This window comes from Ochotona curzoniae, unplaced genomic scaffold, assembly GCF_017591425.1.
Source record: "Ochotona curzoniae isolate NIBS_2020 unplaced genomic scaffold, NIBS_Ocur_1.0 contig_3819, whole genome shotgun sequence".
In the NCBI taxonomy this organism is placed as follows: Eukaryota; Metazoa; Chordata; class Mammalia; order Lagomorpha; family Ochotonidae; genus Ochotona; species Ochotona curzoniae.
This window is the reverse complement of record NW_024466004.1, coordinates 25141943-25161513: the sequence shown is the minus strand read 5'-3', so window position 1 is coordinate 25161513 and position 19571 is coordinate 25141943. Positions and strand designations below refer to the sequence as shown.

General features: G+C 34.6%; 1 protein-coding gene across 3 annotated transcripts in view; it reads right to left on the bottom strand.

Annotated features, from left to right (window-relative positions):
• ADGRB3 (adhesion G protein-coupled receptor B3) overlaps nt 1-19571 on the bottom strand; it is a 687263-nt gene that overhangs the window by 306451 nt on the left and 361241 nt on the right. For all 3 annotated transcript variants that reach the window (XM_040983603.1, XM_040983604.1, XM_040983605.1), the window contains 3 exons: nt 17347-17496; nt 16461-16536; nt 3146-3248 (listed from right to left, as the gene is read on the bottom strand). In XM_040983603.1, the coding sequence (XP_040839537.1) occupies nt 3146-3248; nt 16461-16536; nt 17347-17496 (329 nt within the window). The remainder of the gene's footprint in view (nt 1-3145; nt 3249-16460; nt 16537-17346; nt 17497-19571) is intronic.

The window sequence follows — 19571 nt, the reverse complement described above, 5'->3', positions numbered from 1 at the left end:
ACAAAGATCAGCAGAAACTATATCACATGGGATTTATTGTTTTCTGTTGGTTTCATCTCTTCAAAACACTTTCTTCTGATTTAATCATTCAATGACTCGTAGATCATACAGTCATATCATTTTCTTCAAGAAGGTTCTTGATTTTCACTTCTTCAGGTATATGTTATATATTTAATAGCATGTTGTTTAACTTCTTGGTGTTGTTAATTTCTTTTTTCTTCCTGGTGTTGATTTTGTTTTGTGGCTCTTCATTTATTTGGGGATGTATAGTAGCTGTGTAATGGAGACTGTCATATCTTGTAACATGTCATTTAACTTCATGGCATTGTAAATTTCTATTTTTCTTTCTATTGTTGATTTTGTATCATGACTTTTCATTTAAGGGAATGTACAGTAGTTATGTAACGGAGACTAACATTCAGATGTGAGGATGCAGTGTGGTATGCATTTCTGTTTCCAGACAGGGATGGACTTACAGTGAAACTGTTGACTATATCTTGACAATAGGATTCTGGACTCTCTGCCATTGTCCATGCCCACAACGATGGACATATAATTGAGTATGAATGACTATATGTTAGTAATGATATAAAGGAACTAGGTGGGGGGGGGAGGGAATTGGGGAGGGCATAAGGGAATATGGAACTGTATCATAAAATGAAAGCAATAATAATAAAATGTGGGAAAAAAAAATTCTTGGCCCATTTCAGACATTTGAGGAGTGACCCAGCAGATGGCAGTGTGTCTACTTTGTCTCAAATAAAGAAAAACATATTAATGCAGCCACTGTATTTGTCACATCCCCCTACCCTCAGTGAATAATAAGGTGTTGCACAGGCAGTAGTTCAATACATATTTAAAAGAGAGGTATGGGTTAGAGTTGTGGTCCAGTGGTTTAAACTGCTTCTGATAAATCATCACCCCCTATCATCCCATATGGGAGTGTTGAATGGAGTCCCGGCTGCTCTTATTCTTATCCAGCTTCCTGATAATATGCACAAGAAATTCACAGAGGATAGGCTGTTGCCACCCTTTAGGGTGAGCAGGATAGAATTTCTGACTCTTGGTTTCAAATAATAGGACCAACCTGAGATGTTGTAGTCATTAGTGGAGTAAGCTATCAACGGACGATTTTTAGGCTCTCTCCCTCTCCTTAGCCCTTCCATTCCATTGCCCTGTCACTTTGTCCTTTGAATAGTTAAATTAAGAGTTACAAAAATAAAGGGAGCTCAGAGAAGCTGAGAGAAGCTAAATTGTGTTTGGTAATTGGCTTCTGAGGATGGACACAGATGGACACTGCAAATGCTTCTAGGTTTTTTCTTCTGCCCTTGTCATTTCATTAAACCTGGGTCTTCTACATTGGAGATAGTATACTTTTGAGAGCCATAAAAATTTACTTACACAAAATATGTATACTTTCCAACAACAAATTAATATTACTGACTTATGATAGCTATTTTATTATTACCATGCTTTTATTACCAAGCATTATTACCAAGCTATTTAATTACCATGCTTCTAGCTGACGCTTAATGACATTTGTTGATAATATACTGTTTTCCATATTGTAGAAAGTAATTTTTTATATATGGTTCACCTCTTTTTCAAACTTGCTGACAAAATACATGTCCAGAAGAGGAAGATTTGACTCAAAGCTTAAATATTTATATCAAATGGTTTTATTCAATTAAAATAGTGAGGCAACTACATCAATGAGGTTACTTTTTATACAACTTGTCACAAGTTTTCTTTAATTATGATGTTATTTAAATTCTAAACACTGTTTAACTTTATTCAAAAAAGTCTACTGAATATGCATTGTGGAAGAATTTTTTACCCAAGAAACAGGTTTTACACTGTGTTGTTTTATCTGTTACTCCATAATTTTTGGTTGCGAATTAGTGCCTTTAACTACTTTTCACTAATGCTTGCATTTCTATAGATGTTACTGTGATAAACAAAGAACAAGCAAATAAATAAATATCTTCAGAAAAATTTGAAGACATAAACATGCAGCTTCCTTATTCAAAAGCAAATGTTTGAGTGTTAGAATTTTCCCAGCTTCCTGTGCAATGATGAGATTCAACCGATATTAGGGTTTGAGGACATAGATATTGTATAAAGAAGACGCATTCTCGAGGTCAAGCAGAATCAGTATGGTGACATTTCAGAAAAAGTAGAAAAAGACCTAGTGGTTAAATATTAACCATAATGTTTGAAAGTTATTGCAGAAAGATTTGCAGCTTTCATTTAACAGTCTAGGAAGCCTGAGGCATTTTAGTAAAAAAGTAGTTCAAAAGGAAGATGATTAACCCTTTTTTTTAAAAAAATAAATAAACGAAGACTGACTTCTTAGGGAAATCAGTAATTATTCCATAGCAAGAAATATGCAAGTTTTGTTGCCCGAAGGATATGAGTATAAATTCTACCATGTCATAAGCTATATAAAATTGGGAAAATGACTTAATCATTTTACTTAAGTTTTTTTTTTTTAGTGTAAAAGTCAACAATACAGAATTTGTGCAAGAAATAAAATTTTTAAAATATTTACTTGTTTCCGGCAGATTGGCTTATATTAATAAATGACTATGTATTTAGACTATGTCAAAATATAATAAGGTAGATCTTCACAGGCATCACCTTCCTTTCCTGTAATAGAAGATTTGATTTAAACCAGCAGAGCACATAGTAGCTGACAATATGCCTTTTCTGTCCCTTACTTAGTACTATCACATGCTACCTCACTCAACTGTCACCTCTTCTGAGTTAATTAATCTCCTTTTTAACTATGTTCTTAATTTCTACTGCTACATGATCTTATATTTAGTCTTGTGCACCACATGGCAAATTAGGTTATTAATCACTTGGTGTGCTTTAGTGCCTGGCTCGGATATCACTCAAAGTGCATATAATGATAAATAATTTATTAACTATAGTATTGAAAAAAATTGAAGACAATCGTATGAATGGAAACATAGAATAATATGATACTCTTTTTCTACATATACAAATCTTCACAATAAATTTATTTTCAGTCATGAAAGTTCAAAAACTCAGGCTGGATTCATTAGTCAAAAGAAAGATGGTTTACTTTCTTTGTAGACTAATTCTTTACACAATTCAATGCTAACAAGGTGGTACTTACGTTAGCCAAATGAGCTAGTTCTATCTCCAGGAATGACTCTGTCGTTTTGGGTTCAGGCCGGATTGTGACCACGATGATTTTGGAATTAACAACAGTGTAGTTTCTGAAACGAAATAATTGTGATTAATAGAAGAAAGGATAGATGTAAATTAATTACTACCTCTCAGTATTCGTTGGATGATATTAAATAAACTGACCCTAAGCTAGGTATATACATCACAGTGCTAGTCTTGAAAAAAAAATCACAAGCAATTTGTATGTATAGATAAAGTTAGTTGGGAATTAGAAACTTTTGAAGGAAGGGTCAGCCATGACAGGCATTTCCAACACTTGTATATACAGAATTTAAAAAGCACCAGCAGTGGCACACTTTTGCTTACTTAGAAACTAAATCACCTCAAGAGTGATAGACTGTGACCTCAAACTTTCAGGTGATCTTTGAATGAAGTATGTCATTTACCTCAAAGAGGATCAAACAGTTTTGTTCTTCACATGGCCAAATTTTCTTCTTGCTAAATACTACCTTGGCACTTTTGCACGATGCCAAAACACGTTAAGGCAAACAATTAGAATATAGAATAATAAAAAACAGGTAGAACTTAAACATAATATGTGCTATTCCTATTTGTTGAATACTATTGATTTGAGCAGGAGAAAGTTACATATCTGTGATATAGCTCAGTTACTAACAAAATATATTTTTCCTTTCAAATGTCTTACCAAAGGCAGTTCATTCACAAAGAAGCCTAAGTGATTTTAAGCGCAACTGCATTTATTAGCTACAAAGTTATAAACACCTAAAAATAATTAACTGTTTTTTTCAAGTGGAAGTTTTAATCCAAAATACTTAAAATGCTGCAGAACATTTATGAATGGTTTATAGGTGTGACTGTTCTACGTGTTTAAAGAAATAAATATATTTATCACTTTTTTTGAAATAAACTGACTGCGTTTTCATGGAGCTCGTAGTATTCTGGAAAATTCTTTTTGGATATCAAAGAAAAGTCATTCTTATATTTTTAAGGATTTTATTAATAGGATATAAAATTCACCAATTTTGATGTGTACAGTTTAGTGCTTGTGATAATTGCTCGCTACCATGCAAGCACCATCACAATCAAGACAGGCAAATGATCTCTCACCTGGAATAACTTCCATGAGTCCCTCTGCACTGGATCGTCACTCCCCTCCCATAGTTCTAATTGGCCACAGACTTACTGTTGTTGCTACTTTGCCTTTTATTTTATTTATTTATTTTTTTTAGAATTTTCTATATATAAAATCAGTGTACACAAATTTTCTTGTTTGATATTATTCACTCAGCATGCTCTGAAATACATCAACCTTACTTCCTTTTATGGCTAAGCAATATTCCATGGTACATATTTATATGAATATATTGATTTATTCACCAGGTAAGCACCCTTTGGGATATTTCTAGTCTTTAATGGCTAACATCTATTCAAATTTGACTATTACTAAATAAATGCAATCCATATTTTCTGCATGGACATGTGCATGTGTTTTCATATTTCTGAGGTCATGCTTGAGCGTAATTGCTTTATCATGTAGTAAAATCATGTTTAATCTAATGAGCTATTACCTTATTGTTTCAAGATTGGTTGCACCACTAAAGTCATATTATTCTGGTATGGCAGACAATGCTAAATCCTACATTCCTTTTGATATTGCTTTCTTTAATTGGATGTTATCTGGCACAGATTTTCAGTAAAAAGAAGGCTGTAGGGATTCAGTGGATTTAGTAGCAGAGGAATATAAGCATGTTTTGAGCATAATAACATTTTATACCTATTTGCTATGTATTTAGTTACGTCAAATTGCAAACCAAAGCTATCCAACTTACTAAATTGTGTAAAATAGCAAAAAGTATTGTTTTTTGCCCTTGGAGGAAAAGCACTGAGAGCTGGTTATCTGTCCTTTGACTCATTTGCTACTAAATGAGTCAACTGATAAATTGTATAGGGAGGGATATAAATTAAACTCTAGATTTCAAATTCTCTGGGCCAAATTATTCGTTTTCTGTGAATGAAGGCCATCAGGAGATCAGGTGGGAACAGATGGAATTAGCCAGGCTGGGAGGTGATCCTGGGTGATTGATGGTATCAGCAGTGTGACAGGCCTCCCAGGGAATTACAAGGTTTGAATGGTTTAGAATTTGAACAAATGTCTGCCTGTCACCACCAGAAAAATTATGGCAGTTTCTCCCAGATAACAATTGATCCTGAATGTATAAAAGCAAGTTCCTTTTTCTTTTTTTCTTTCTTTCTTTTTTTTTTTTTTTTTAGATCAGTCTGAGTATTTTTGGATTCTTGTTTAGTTACCCCACACAAAAATATGATGTATCACTCAAACTCTGTTTCTTTGTTTTGGTACTATTTATAATCCAAGTCACACCACAAAGAAAATCCAATGATTCTTATGTTTAACTCATATTAGGCAAGTTAGGCAATTCACAGCCCATGTGTCTATTATATTATTTTAGACATATTTACAGGAGAAGTATGATGCAAGTAGGAATGCTTATGCAGGTTCTGCTCTCAACTCCCATGGACCCCTTCGAAGCAGTGGAGATGGCTCAAGTGATTGGCTTCCCGCCATCCACATCTGAGTCCTGGACTGATTTCCTTCAGGGCTGTTGTAGGCATATAAGAAGTGAACCAGCAGATGGAATCTTTCTTTCTCCCTCCTAAATAAATGAATTTTTAAAATACGTTTATGGAATTCTCTGTGGGTATGAGTATGTAGTATTTTGTTTTCTGAGTGACTGAGCTGTGGAAAAGGACATAGTTTAGAAAAACATCCCTCTGTATGTTGTACTTGTGTAATATGTCAGGTTTATCGGTTACTTAAAGGTGTGGTGGTAAAGATCCCTAAAGAAGGACTCTACTTTATGGCATTTGCACTATGTGTGAGTGAGTGTGTGTTTATGTGTGGACAAATGTAAGTTGTAACAAAATTTTGAAAAGGATTTATCTATTTGGAAGATAGAGTTATCAAGAGGAAGAGGAGACAGAAAGTGAGCTATCCACTGACTCACACTCGAAATAGAATAGCCTGAGCTGAGTCAGGAGGGAGTAGCTTCTGGGTCCCCAGTGGGATGAGCGACTCAAGAATTTGCACCATCCTCTGCTGCTTTGCAAGCACATTAGCAGACAGCTGGATTTTTAGTCAAGCAATTGGGATTTGAGTCCATGTCCATATGGGATGCTAGCATTGGGGGCAATGATTTTGTCCACAATATCACAATGCCATCCTCATGTGGTAACACACTTTAAAGATATTTGGGAAAGGATATAGTCCACTAATTTATGCATCTAGATATGTTTTTTTCTCATGTACGTGAATACTGCTTATGCTGTGCCACAACACAGTAACATGCTCCTGTCTCTATAGTAAATCATAAAATCTAGGCATGTTTTCTTTCCACAATTATAAACTTAAAGAGGACAAGATTTGCATTGATGATTGCTATATCCTCAATTGCATTCTTCTTGGTACATCTTAATGCTTCAAACATGTTTAAGTATCTTGTTGAATGAATGAATACTTGGGCCAGAGTTGTGACACAGCAAGTACAGCTGCCAATTGTGTTGGCATCTTATACAAGGGAAGATCTAACTTCCTGCTGCTCTACTTCTTATCCTTCTACTTCTCATGCCCCTGAGAAAGCAACAAAAATTATACCAAGTGCTTGGGCCACTGATATTCACAAAGCAGACCCAAATGGATTTCCAGGCTGTTGGGTTTGACTTGCCCTGACAACTTGAGGAATGACCAGCGGATGGGAGATCTTTCTGTCCCTCTCTCCCTCTATCTCTTGGCCTCTGCAACAACTCTGCCTTTCGGATATAGCATTCTGAACAAATTTACTTAAAATGTAATGCTCATATGATATTAAAATGATTAAGGAAGAAAAAGTTAGAACATTTACATTATAAAATATCTCCCACCTTTTTCTTTACAAAAAGGAAAGTGTATGATGCACAGATTTATGCTTAATTTATTCTAGTTTTCCTAAGTGAATAGCTGGCTCCTGAGGTACCATGTCAGGTTTTGTGATCTGTTAATGCTTGCTGGCTGGGCACATGTTTATATTTACTGCTAGGAAGGCAGAGCTTAGGCCAAACTCATTTTATGACTATGATAATGGAATTCTTTCCTGTCTTTGAGATCTGTAGTCGTTTGATTGTAAAACATGTAATAAGGTAAGAGCTATTTGCTCAGAGTGATATCAATTTGCTTTACTATTTTTGTAGACACTCAAGATACTTTAGCCCATTTAAGCAAATTATCTTAAAGTTAACAGTGATTACAATGTATCAAAATTATCTACAAAGGACTCATTGTAGAGTAGATTTAAGGATTAATGTAATAACATTTTTATGATCGTACAAAATTTTTTAGTATTTTTGTAAGATTGTAATTATTTTAAATAATTTACAACTCAGAGAAACAGCAAAAGAAATAAAGGACAATTACAGCAGAACTAAAATATTCAGAAAATCTCAAAGGACCATAACAGTTAAAATAATGTTGAGAAAGAAAACAAAACATGTTCTGATTCAAATTATTTTACAAAACCATAGCAGTCAAAAATTCATGGTACTGCCGTAAGGACAGACTCATAAAAGACCAAAGAAACAGAATAGAGAGCCCAGGATGTGAGGCTAGACAACGGTGAAAGGATAACCTAAACAAATCGTGTTAGAAAACCAGATACTCACAGTAGCATGCCATATAGTAAACTCAACTCAAAATGGAATCAAGTTCTAGCCATAAGATTTAAAGCCATTGAAATTGTAGAAGAAATGGGTGAAAAGTTTCATGATATTAGAAATGGCATCGATCACTTAGACATGACACCAAACCACAGAAAAATCAAAGGTAAAATAAGTGCCAACAATCTATGAAATTGGTTAAAATATTTATAAGTCGTGTAGTTGTTAATTTTTACACAAAACTATAAAAGCTACAAATCAACAATAACAAAATAATCAGGCTAAAAAATACATATTGAACGTATATTTTTCCAAAGAAGACACAAAGTTACCAACACATATTTTAAAAGATGCTCATATCATTATCTGATCATCAATGACATGAAAACTGACAACACAATATGATGCTATCTCATCTATCAGGATGGTTGCTATTTTTTTAAAAAGTAAGCCATAGCAAGGATGTGAATAAATGCTCTAATTTGAATGATGGTAGGAGCATAAAATGATGCAAACACAGTGGATAAGATTATTGATAATTCTTGACAAAAATAAAAAGTAGAATTACTGAATTACTGAGTGATTTCTGAGTTACAACAAAAGGAAGCCATGCAGAGGTCTTCCATCTGCTGATTCACTCCCCACATTGCAGCAGAGGCCCGGGGCAAGGCCAGGCGAATGCCCAAGACCAACAGCTTCACAGGAATCTCCCAGAGGCTGCAGAAAGCATCTCTCTCTCCCTCTCTCCCTCTCTTTCTTCTCCTATCTCTGCCTCTCTTTGTAACTCTGACTTTTAAACATGTAAATAACTCTTAAAGAAGTTGTTGCTCATATAGTTTCAAAAATGAGAATTTGCATGACTTTTTAAGCTCCCCTCTACTTCAAGTAAAACTAAAAAAAATTACATTATGTGAGTGAAGCTGAGTATCTTGTCATGTGAGTATTGCCTAGAGTCCTTGTTTATTTTCCTGCCAAAATGTTATATTTTTAATTTTTATTTACTGAGCTCTTTATTTAGTGTAACAGTAAGCCTTTGAATACAATGCCAATTAAGAATATGAATTAAGAATATGTATTCTCAAAAATAAAATATTGTTAAAAAATGGAAGATTTCATGTTTTCTGGAAAACTAGGGATTTCATCCAAACATTTTTTAAGAGTTCTTTATTTATTTGAAAGGCAGAGTTTCAAAGAGGCATGGCGGGGGGATGACAAAGAGATGGAAGGAAGAGACAAGAGCAATACTCCATGTGTTGCTTCACCCTACAAATGGCTCTAATGGCTTGGCCAAAGCCAGGAGCCAGGAACATCGTATGGACTTCCCATGTGGGTGGCAGGGTGCGAGCACTGAGTTGTCATTTGCTGCCATTCTACGCCAATCAGCAAAAAGCTGGGTGGGAGGAAGACTAGCTGGGCCCTGAACATGGGCTCTGATATATACTGCCAGCATGGCAAATGGTGACTTCACTGGCTACAACCAGCCCCTCCACTGAAATCTTTTAAATAAATATGTTTCCTTTTAAAACTAAAGTCAGGAGCAGGTGTTTGGCATAATAGTTAAGACTGCTTTGAACACCTACAAACCTTTTCAGAGTGCCAGGTTCTAGTCTTGGTTCCGCCCCCAATTACAGCTTCCTGCCAATCTGCAACCTGGGAACAGCAGGCGGTGACTCAGAGTTGAGGCCCAACCACCCACATGGCAGACTCAAATTGAGTTCTTAACTCCTACCTTTTACATAGCACAGCCTCAATCTTAAAGGAATTTGAGGTAGCTAATAAATGAGAGATCTCTGTTTTGCTCTTTCTCTCACTCTATCCTTTTCCTTTCATATAAAATCAAAATATTAAACAGATATGTTGAGAAATTTAAATTGGTTAATGTCCAGGGGAAAAATGGGGCTGGAGTTACTTACAATGCTGAAACTAATTAGAATTTCTAGTTAAGTCTGGTAAAATATAGACTCTAAATGATTAAAATGATGTATGTTCAGGGATTATTTTCATTTCTAGTTTTTTTAAAGATTTATTTATTTTTATTGGAAAGTCAAATATACAGAGAGGAGAGACAGAGAGGAAGATCTTCTGTCCAATGGTTCATTCCCCAAGTGGCCGCAACAGCTGGAGCTGAGCCAATCCGAAGCCAGGAGCCTCTTCCGGGTCTCCCACGCAGGTGCAGGGTCCCAAGGCCTTGGACTGTCCTTGACTGCTTTCCCAGGCCACAAGTAGGGAGCTGGATAGGAAGTGGAGCTGCCAGGTTTAGAACCGGTGCCCATACGGGATCCCAGGGCATGTGCAAGGCAAGGACTTTAACCACTACACTATTGTGCTGGGCCCCTCATTTCTAACTTTTAAAAATTATTATATACACATTAATGTATTTTAAAATATTCATATATGTTTAACACACTAAAATTCATAAAATTTATTTTGTGTTTGAATGACAGAGTTAAGGAGGAGAGACAGACAGAGATCTTTCGTCCACTGGTTCACTCCCCAAATGACCTCAATGGCTGATGCTTGGCCTATCTGAAGCCCAGAGCCAGGGGGTTCTTCTAGGTCTCCCACCTGGATACAACGACCCAAGGACTTAAACCATTCTCTGCTTCCTCTCCAGGCCATAAGCATAAAACCTGGAATTGAAAGCAGAGCACCAAGGATGCTGGGATTCTGGCACTGAAGCAACAAAGCCAGCTTCTAAATTCAGTTATAAACAGTGTGATCAAATAAGCCAAGATCTGTGTAAATAATGTTTTCACTATATAATATTGTAATAAGTTTTTACACTGCTAACCAAGGCAATTTTTCATTCACATAGATAATGTCAATTAGTAATATCTTTATGATAGGATATCATCACAAGACATAGAATGCCATGAAAATATTATGTTTTATTGCACTCTAAGATAAAAGAAACAAGATTGAAACTTGCAATGCTGGAACTAAAGAAAATGTTCTCTAAGAGACTGACCACTTTCATCTCAGGTCATTGCCTTTAATATACATTCACATAAAAGGGATTGTTTTGGCTTTCTGTTTAAAATGTTATTTAGTTCATTTCTTTTCCCATTTTTGTTGTATTCTATAAAAGTGGGACTCGAAATGAGTACTCTTTCTCAAAAGCATTAACATAATTTATCTTTATTTAAGTTAGTGCATCAATAAGAAAGTTATGTGAATTTGTAACATCAAAATTAATTTATCTTTTAAAAGATATTATCTAACTACTATTGGCTTATGGTGATTTGTAATACTTTATTCATCTGTATTTTCCCTAGCATTGTAATACAACAGTGTAATTTACATAAAATTTAGCTACATTCATTGTAACATCTTGAATACTAATAGCTACATTAACTCCCTTTGTTTTACAGGACTACATTTTCTGATATCTTCTACCAGAAAAGTCATACCCTGATTCATCTCATACTTAGCAATTTACTGGTGTTTTATAAAACTGGAGCTTACATTAATAAAATAAAAATTATTTCTGTTTCTTAAAATTTTTACTTGAGTGTACTTATGCTTTGGTATATTTTACTATTTTAATGTATTTATTTATTGAAAAGGCAGATATATAGAATGAAGCAGATATAGAGAGAATGATTCTCCATCTGCTGGTTCACTCCCCAAGTAGCTGCAATGGCCGGAACTGGGCTGATCTGAGGACAGGAGCCTGGAGCTTCTTCTGGGTGTTCCACTAGGGTACAGGGTCCAAGGCTTTGGGCCATTCTCTACTGCTTTCCTATGCCACAAACAGGAAGCTGGATAGAAAGTGGTGAAGCTGGGACATGAACTGGCACCCATATGGTGTCCTGGCATACAAGGCGAGGATTTAGCAAGTGAGTCATTGCACCAGGCATGAGGCCCTACTTTCTAATTTCTTTAGAGACAATTTCCTTATGAAACATTATTAGAAGTAGAATTGATATATCAATGACAGTATATTTTTAGAGTTTCTTGTAATCACCAAATCAATCTCAGAAGAAATTGTGCACTAGTCAGGCTGCAGGTGTTGGTGAGTTTTTGAATGTAACTGGGATCTGTGTGTTTCATCTACCTTAGAGGTTCCCATGGCCTCAGCTGTCCAGTCTTCTTCTATCAAACATATAAGTAATTTGGAGCATTGGGAGGAGCGACACACTCAAGCCTGGGTATTGGAAACCTAGTTTGGGGGCCATAGAATCTAGCTAAAGTTCCCTAAGACTTTTAAACACAGAACCACCTCCCTTCTGAACTTTTTATATTCACACATATAGCAGTTTGCATTGCTATCTGTGGTTCATATTGCTTGAAGAATCAATATTACAGCACAGAAGGAGACAGATAAAGAGAAAGAATCTTATTTTGGAAGACAGAAGACTTGAGCTTGATTAATATATTAGATAGATAATCTTGGGCAGGTCATTTAAGCAGAAGGAGCTTAGATATCTAAAAACATGAGGCTCAAGATGACACCATTTTAAAATGACTTGCAGCATTTGTATCCTATCGTTCTGTGGTTTTAAATGTAAGAAATTATTCTGAGGAATAAAGGGAGAGGCTGAGAATAGCACCTATTTAGTTTGGTTAAATGTAGGGTATGCTTCTGTCAAATAAAGGGATAATTTGAATATTTAAATTCAAAAGGAAAAAGCAAGCAATAAATGAATGTTGAGGCTTGAACAAAAATAAATGCATGTATCTTAACAAAAGAAGGGTAGTATCTAAATAAGAAAGCAAATATTCAAATTATTCATGTATTTGTGAACTAAGATCATTGCATTAACTTGAAACATATAAAGTCCTCCTTCATAGCCCCCATAAGGAAAATATTGCAGTGTGCATTTGAAAATGATGACACTGAAATATAAAATTTCTGACAAACTGAAAATCTGACATCATTCTTGTTATGAATGATATGATACACTTTCTCCAAATATTTTATCAATCAATAAAATGATTATTGAGGAAAATATTCTGGTAACATTTGTAAATAATTAACATAAGATAATAATTCTTTTGCATTCTGTGAACACAAAATTATGAACCAATAGATATATATATTTCATTCCTGTTCCTAAAATATATTTGAAGTATATCACTAAGCTTCTGCATATCTTATTTTTAAAGATAGCTTACATAGGATACATTAAATGATAGGACAGTTATCCCAGAAAAATGTCCTCCACCCTCTGCTATTTATTCATGGCTGCTCTGGGCATTTTGACAATGGAGGAACTCTAAAAGCAGCAATATAGTGCCATTAGCAAGCTTGCTTTTCGGTAAATACTTGCTGAGTGTGAAAGAATCATCCTTATTTGTTAAGAGGCTCAGTTCTTAAAATTTATTGATTTATTTGAACGAGTCACCGAGAGAGGGAGCAACAAAGAGATTTTTCGTTCATGGGTTGACTCCTCAGATGCTCACAAAAGGCAGGACAGAGAATTTCCCTTTGGTTGGCAGTTTACCACACAGATCCTCCCAACATCTGAGGCTGTGTCAGTCTGCAGCTAAGAGCTGGAAAATTATCTGGGTATTCCACACAGGCGATAGGGACCCAACGACTGAAGTCGTGTTCTCCCAGCTGTACCACAGTGGTAGGAAGCTGGAATTTGGAGCTGAGCCTCAAACACAGGCACTCTGAGTGGGATATTCTATGCCCTTGGAAAAATTTCTGGAAAAATCTGCAAAAACGAGCCTGACAGTATTCACTGGCCGCATTGTCTTAATACTAAAAATAAGAAAGAAAGTAAGACATAAATATTTGTACATCATTTTTAAGAGTACTTAAACATTTTATCCTGAGCTTTCTGTTTTCATTATTTTGAATTACAGATTTCTGATGGTCATTTAATGAATTATTTGGCAGACAGAAAGTAGAAGAATGTGTACATATTAACAGTTGCTTGAAAATTCTTTATGCCAGCTAATAACTCACTTGTTGTGAGTTAGGTTAATTAAAGGTTAATTAAGGTTAATTAAAACATTAATTACAAAATATTAAGATTTTTTGTTGAGAACATTCAAAATCCTCCCTTTTGTCTCTTTTAAATATAAATAATTGTTATTTCCAGAACATTAACACTTATATTCCTGCTACTATGAACTAGTTTCATATTCATAATTTCTATACAAATTTCACTAAAGATTTCAACCTAAAGAATAGGATTTGAGTCCTGGATGCTCTACTTGGGATTTGTCTTGCTACTGGCCTTGAAAGAGTCACAGTAAGCGGTTGGGCCCCTATCACCTATGAGGGAGACCGGGATGAAGCTCCTGGCTCGGGTTGGCCTGGCTCAGTGCTGGCCATTGTGACCATGTGAGGTGTGAACTCTTTTCACTCTCTCTGATTTTCAAGTACACGAATAAATCTTAGGAAGGAAGAAAATTTAAGTTCAATTTTCTCATATTTGTAAAAAATCATTAACTAGTCCACATGCATTTCTCAATTCATTTGTATCAATAGGCATCAGATGAGCTACTCTTCCAGGCTTTGTGTTATATCAAGTCACCCACAGTCAATCTATACATCAGTCATGCTTCTCTCATGATTTAAAAATAATACTGAAACATTCAACATTTTTTCTTTAACAAAGAAAGTGCATTAACCCTAAATAAACTAAAAATTCCCCCAAGAACACAGGTTTTCTTCTAATGAAGCATGGAATGAACTGACTTTTTGTGTACGTAAGTTTCTATGATATTATGCAGAATTAAGTACACTGCAGCTTTGCTAGGCTAAGGGGCAACCTGATTAACAATCTAAAGCAGTTTTGCACTGAATATCTTACTGTGTTCATTGTAACTCCTTGGGGAAAACAGGGGGAATGTTGCACAAGAATGTATTTTTACTTTTGTCTTCTTAAACTCTTTAAAGATTGGTTCTTTTTAGTGGAAAGTTAGATGTACAGAGAGAGGGAGGTACAGAGATAAAGATCTTCCATCTGCTGGTTCACTTCTCCAGGAATGGCTGGAGTTAAGTTGATCCAAAGCCAGGAACCAGGAGCTTCGTCTGGGTCTCACATGTGGATACAGGATCTCAAGGCTTTGGGTTATCCTCTGCTGTTTTCCCAGGCCACAAGCAGGGAGCTGGATGGCAAGTAGAGCTGCCACTTGGGATCCTGGTGCATGTAAGACAAGGATTTAGCCACAGGCTATTATGCCATGACCCTGTGATTTTGTTTTAAAGTTGAAGCTAGGCAATTGCTGAGTGATCAGTCAGGTTTATAAAACTTTCTTCCTGTTACCTTGAAATTAAAACACAGATCCCTAATTTTAAGATAGTGTTGACTCCAAGATTCTTAGAAGACAACTTTTACTAAGTAAGCATTTTGTAGAAATAACTGACTTTGATATCTGAGAACTTCCAGCTTCAGCATAACTCTCCTCCAAAACACATCAAATGCAGAGTGGCAGTGTAACCATAAATTATTTTTTTTTCTGAAACATACCAATTTATTTTCATAAAACCAGTGGAAAAACTGAAGATATATTTAGTATTTTTGAAAGTTGTTTATTAGTAAAACCAAGATGAACTCAAATCTATCCAAATTCTAACAGCCTGAATTCAACATAGAGGAGAAAGGAGAAACTTAGCTTTCAATGAGTGTCTGCACCTGACAAAGAACTACATTGCATCAATAAAAACATCACACTTACATTAGTAATTGTGCTTCATGTTAAAATATTTTCTTCAAAGAATCACAACTGTCCACTACTGCTTCCTTGGATATCAGTTTTTATTTGACTGAACTCTAATTATTTTTATTTATTAAGCTATTTGCTGTGTCCCAGGTGTAAACAGTACACATCATTCTCAGCTGTAAACACTAAAAGTTTTGTTTACGGTGGCACAAGAAAAAGACAAGTGCAACAGCGGCCGTATGTTGCAAAAATGCAGCTTGGCTTAAATCCTCTGAAATGGTGTAGCATTGAAGAAACAAATCATCATGAGTGATAACATCCCTATCCAAATGAAAGTGAATGATATTTTCTGAGCAATTTGGCAAAGCAGATAAGGCAACAGAGAAAAATAAATTAATTTTGATGGAATAACTATTGGTAATTGATATTTCATGTTCAGGAAGAAAGAAATTAACAAATCTCTTCCAAAAATAGTCCTCTAATTGAACAACAGCATTTTTTCTTAATGTAATTGTAATTGAAAATTTATTTCCAAACAAATTGAGATCTGTGCAAACGAAAAACAAAGCCATGCTTTTCCAGTCATCATGACACTTCTGTAATTTCATTTAATGTTGATGAAGAGTATCATTAAGTACAAATAAAGGAAAAAGACATTAATTTTCAATGACCCATCCTATTAAGGAGAATTAAATTTTTTCTAGTCTTAAGGCAAGTCATGATTAGCTACAAAACAATCTCAGGGCTAAAATCAGACAGCAAAATTGGCTTTTCTAGTTGTTTCCAAATGCAAAATATGCTAATGACTTGTTCATTAAATTGGTATTTTCCATCCCATTTAAGAAAAGCCCTTTGTATTACCAAAGTTTATTTGACTATTTTCATAGAATGAGCTATAATCACATGTTAGAATAATTTCAAAGATTACAGCAGCTTATTACTTTGTAGCTTACCTCAAAGTGGGCAAAATTAGATCTAAATTTTTGTACAGGACGGCTCCAAGAACAAATACTGATGAATCATCTATTTCTAAAAAGAATAACATGAAAATGTTAGTAACACAAGAAGAAAAACAGGATATTTTACAAAATTTTATACATTAATCACAAGAGTATTCTTGTACCTTCTGATGGAAAAAAAAGAACATATATTGAACATGTATGCATGTATGTACCCTATTGTATGCATTAGACGATATTTCTGTAAGAAGTATTTTTGGTGCTTTTACATCATGAAGCAAACTTTCCCTAAACAGATTGAGACAGTGCTACATTTTAGTTACATTTAGAGAGTTTAAATTCCTAATATAGGAAAAAAGAGCCAATTCTCTTTTAGAACATTTGAGTTCAAGGGTCAAAATCTCCAAAGTGACAATAAGGATACAATACTACTTCTAAAAATAGCCTTAAATTTTACAGGTTAACTTATGATGTTTTTAACACAATATGTCTTTGGCAGATCACAATAATACTTTCAAACCCAAATAATTTTTAATATTGTACAGAAATACAAATAACTTTCCATGAAACATATAACATTTCAATACCTGAAGTTAAAATATTAATCTCCATGTTAGCTGCTGGAGTAAGGCTAAATATTAAAACCTGACCATGATAAGCTCAGGTCAATAATTTGCACTTACATTTTTCCCACTTTAAAAGATCTTTTCTGTCAGTAAATTTAGACCAAAAAAATTATAAGTTTCATATTTATAAAATTTGTTGAGAATTATAATTTTAGGATGTTTTATAGTAATTAGTTGTAAGACATGTACGTCAACTCATTAAATAATGTACCAGAAATGCTTTGTTCAATGCTCACTTTATTATCCACTTTTACCTTTTGATGATACAGGAGTGAAAATGCTTTTTGGAATGACTACTCTGTCTTCTGAATTTCTTGCCCAGTCAACCATCCCCTTACGTCCTTTCATTGGAAAGTTGATGTCTGTTAAAACAGATGCTGCAGGAAGCTTCTGAATGCTGGCCACTATTAAAAACAAAAATCAGATTATCAACTGATCTTGCTTTACTTTTCACTATAATCCAAAAAGAGTAAGCTAAACCTATATTACTAAACTATATTAAAAATGAAGCTTTCATATTATGCTTGTCAGAGGAACAAAATAGAGATTTGATTACCAGCAATGCTTTTCAACAAGGTTACAGATTCTTTAATTTAGCCTAGGTATTGATGCCTTTAGCAAGAATCACAGGTAGGGTCAATAACACAATAGATATATAATATTTTACAGAGGATATTCTACCAGCAGTTATTGCCTGATTGCCTGACTGGCTGTTTAGGCCAAGTTTCCAAAAGTTAGAATTTGTAATGTAACTTTAGCTAAATATTTTAATGCATGTAAAAGTCTTAAATTTTCATTTAAATTCAAATTTTGTGTTCAGAATAGATTTTATGTATTTTCGTCTGATTACTATCTTTGAAAAAAATTATCATGGATTTGATGGACCACCGAAAAGACATAAAAAACAACATCTCATTGTTGTTGGGTACAGAATCATCATAATCAAATAATGAAGTATCATTAATGCCATTATCACAGAAACAATATCATGTACATAAACGTTCATCAAATAGGTTAATACTAATAAATAACCCCTAAAAATCCCTCTCCAAATTGAAAAAAATATATGTACGTTTAATGTAATATAGCTATAAATATTTTACTTTCATTAAAAAAACAAATTATATTTTTGATAATGTGTCAACATATATTATATATGAATACTTTAGGCACTTTTACATATGTTCATTTTTCAATTAGGAACGTATATACAAATTTTTATGTAGTGTTTCATTTTTCTACAGTAAAGTTTCAAATGTTTCATGGAACATTTAAATGAAAAGTTGTAATGGGAAATCTCCAAAAATTATAACAATAGGAAAGCCTAAGTGAGCCATCGTTAGGGTTCTCATAAGTCAACTTCATTGTAAAGGAATTTGTAATTTAGGATAAAAATTAAGAATTTAACAATATTAGTTATGAAAACATATTACTGCATTCTGGCTTAGATTCAAATTAAATTGTTTATATATTACTGAATCCTACTAGAGAAATTTTACTTTTTAAAGCTCTTTACAGCCATTACACATATCCATTATCAACAGAAGACTGAGTATTGTTTGGCACATTATTTGACATATTAAGCTTAAACATGATTTTTAAACTGAATGTTGAAGGAAACAGGATACTGGATGTCACAAAATTATGGATGTTGAATGCTATGGTTACTAACTTCACTTATTTTCATTTCTTTAATTGTTTAAACAATATACTTTTTCAAGATTCATTTATTTTATTTGAAAGGCAGATTACAGAGAGAAAAGGAGCAAAGAAAGATCGTCCATTGTCTGGTTCAAGATGTTGGGCCACTCCCCACATGGTTTCAACAGCCAGAGCTGAGCTGATGTGAAGACAGGAGCCAAGAGCTTCTCCTGTGTCTCCCCATGAGTGTAGGGCCCTCAGGTCCTGATACATATGCATGATGTGAATCACTAAATGTGAATAATGAAGCATATGAATCACTTCACATATTTTATTTACTTTTTGTGATGAGATCATTAATAGTCTACTCTCTTAATAATGTATTTTTTTATTATGTTTTTATTGGAAAGGCGGATATACAGAGAGGAGAGACAGAGAGGAAGATCTTCTATCCGATGATTCACTCCCCAAGTGAGCGCAACAGCCGATGCTATGCCAATCTGAAGCCAGGATCCAGGACCTTCTTCCAGGTCGCCCACATGGGTGCAGTGTCCCAAGGCTTTGGGCTGTCCTCGACTGCTTTCCCAGGCCACAAGTAGGGAGCTGGGTGGGAAGTGGAGCTGCTGGGATTAGAACCGGCACCAATATGGGATCCTGGCGCATTCAGGGCTAGGACTTTAGCTGCTAGGCCACGCCGCCAGGCCCAATAATGCATTTTTAAATTAAGATGGTGTCATCAATAAAACCACTGTATAAAGATGTATGACAAAGTAGGCTGAGAATTTAAATGCTAATTTTCAAATCATCAATTTATGTGAGTATTTTAAAAAGTTTATGG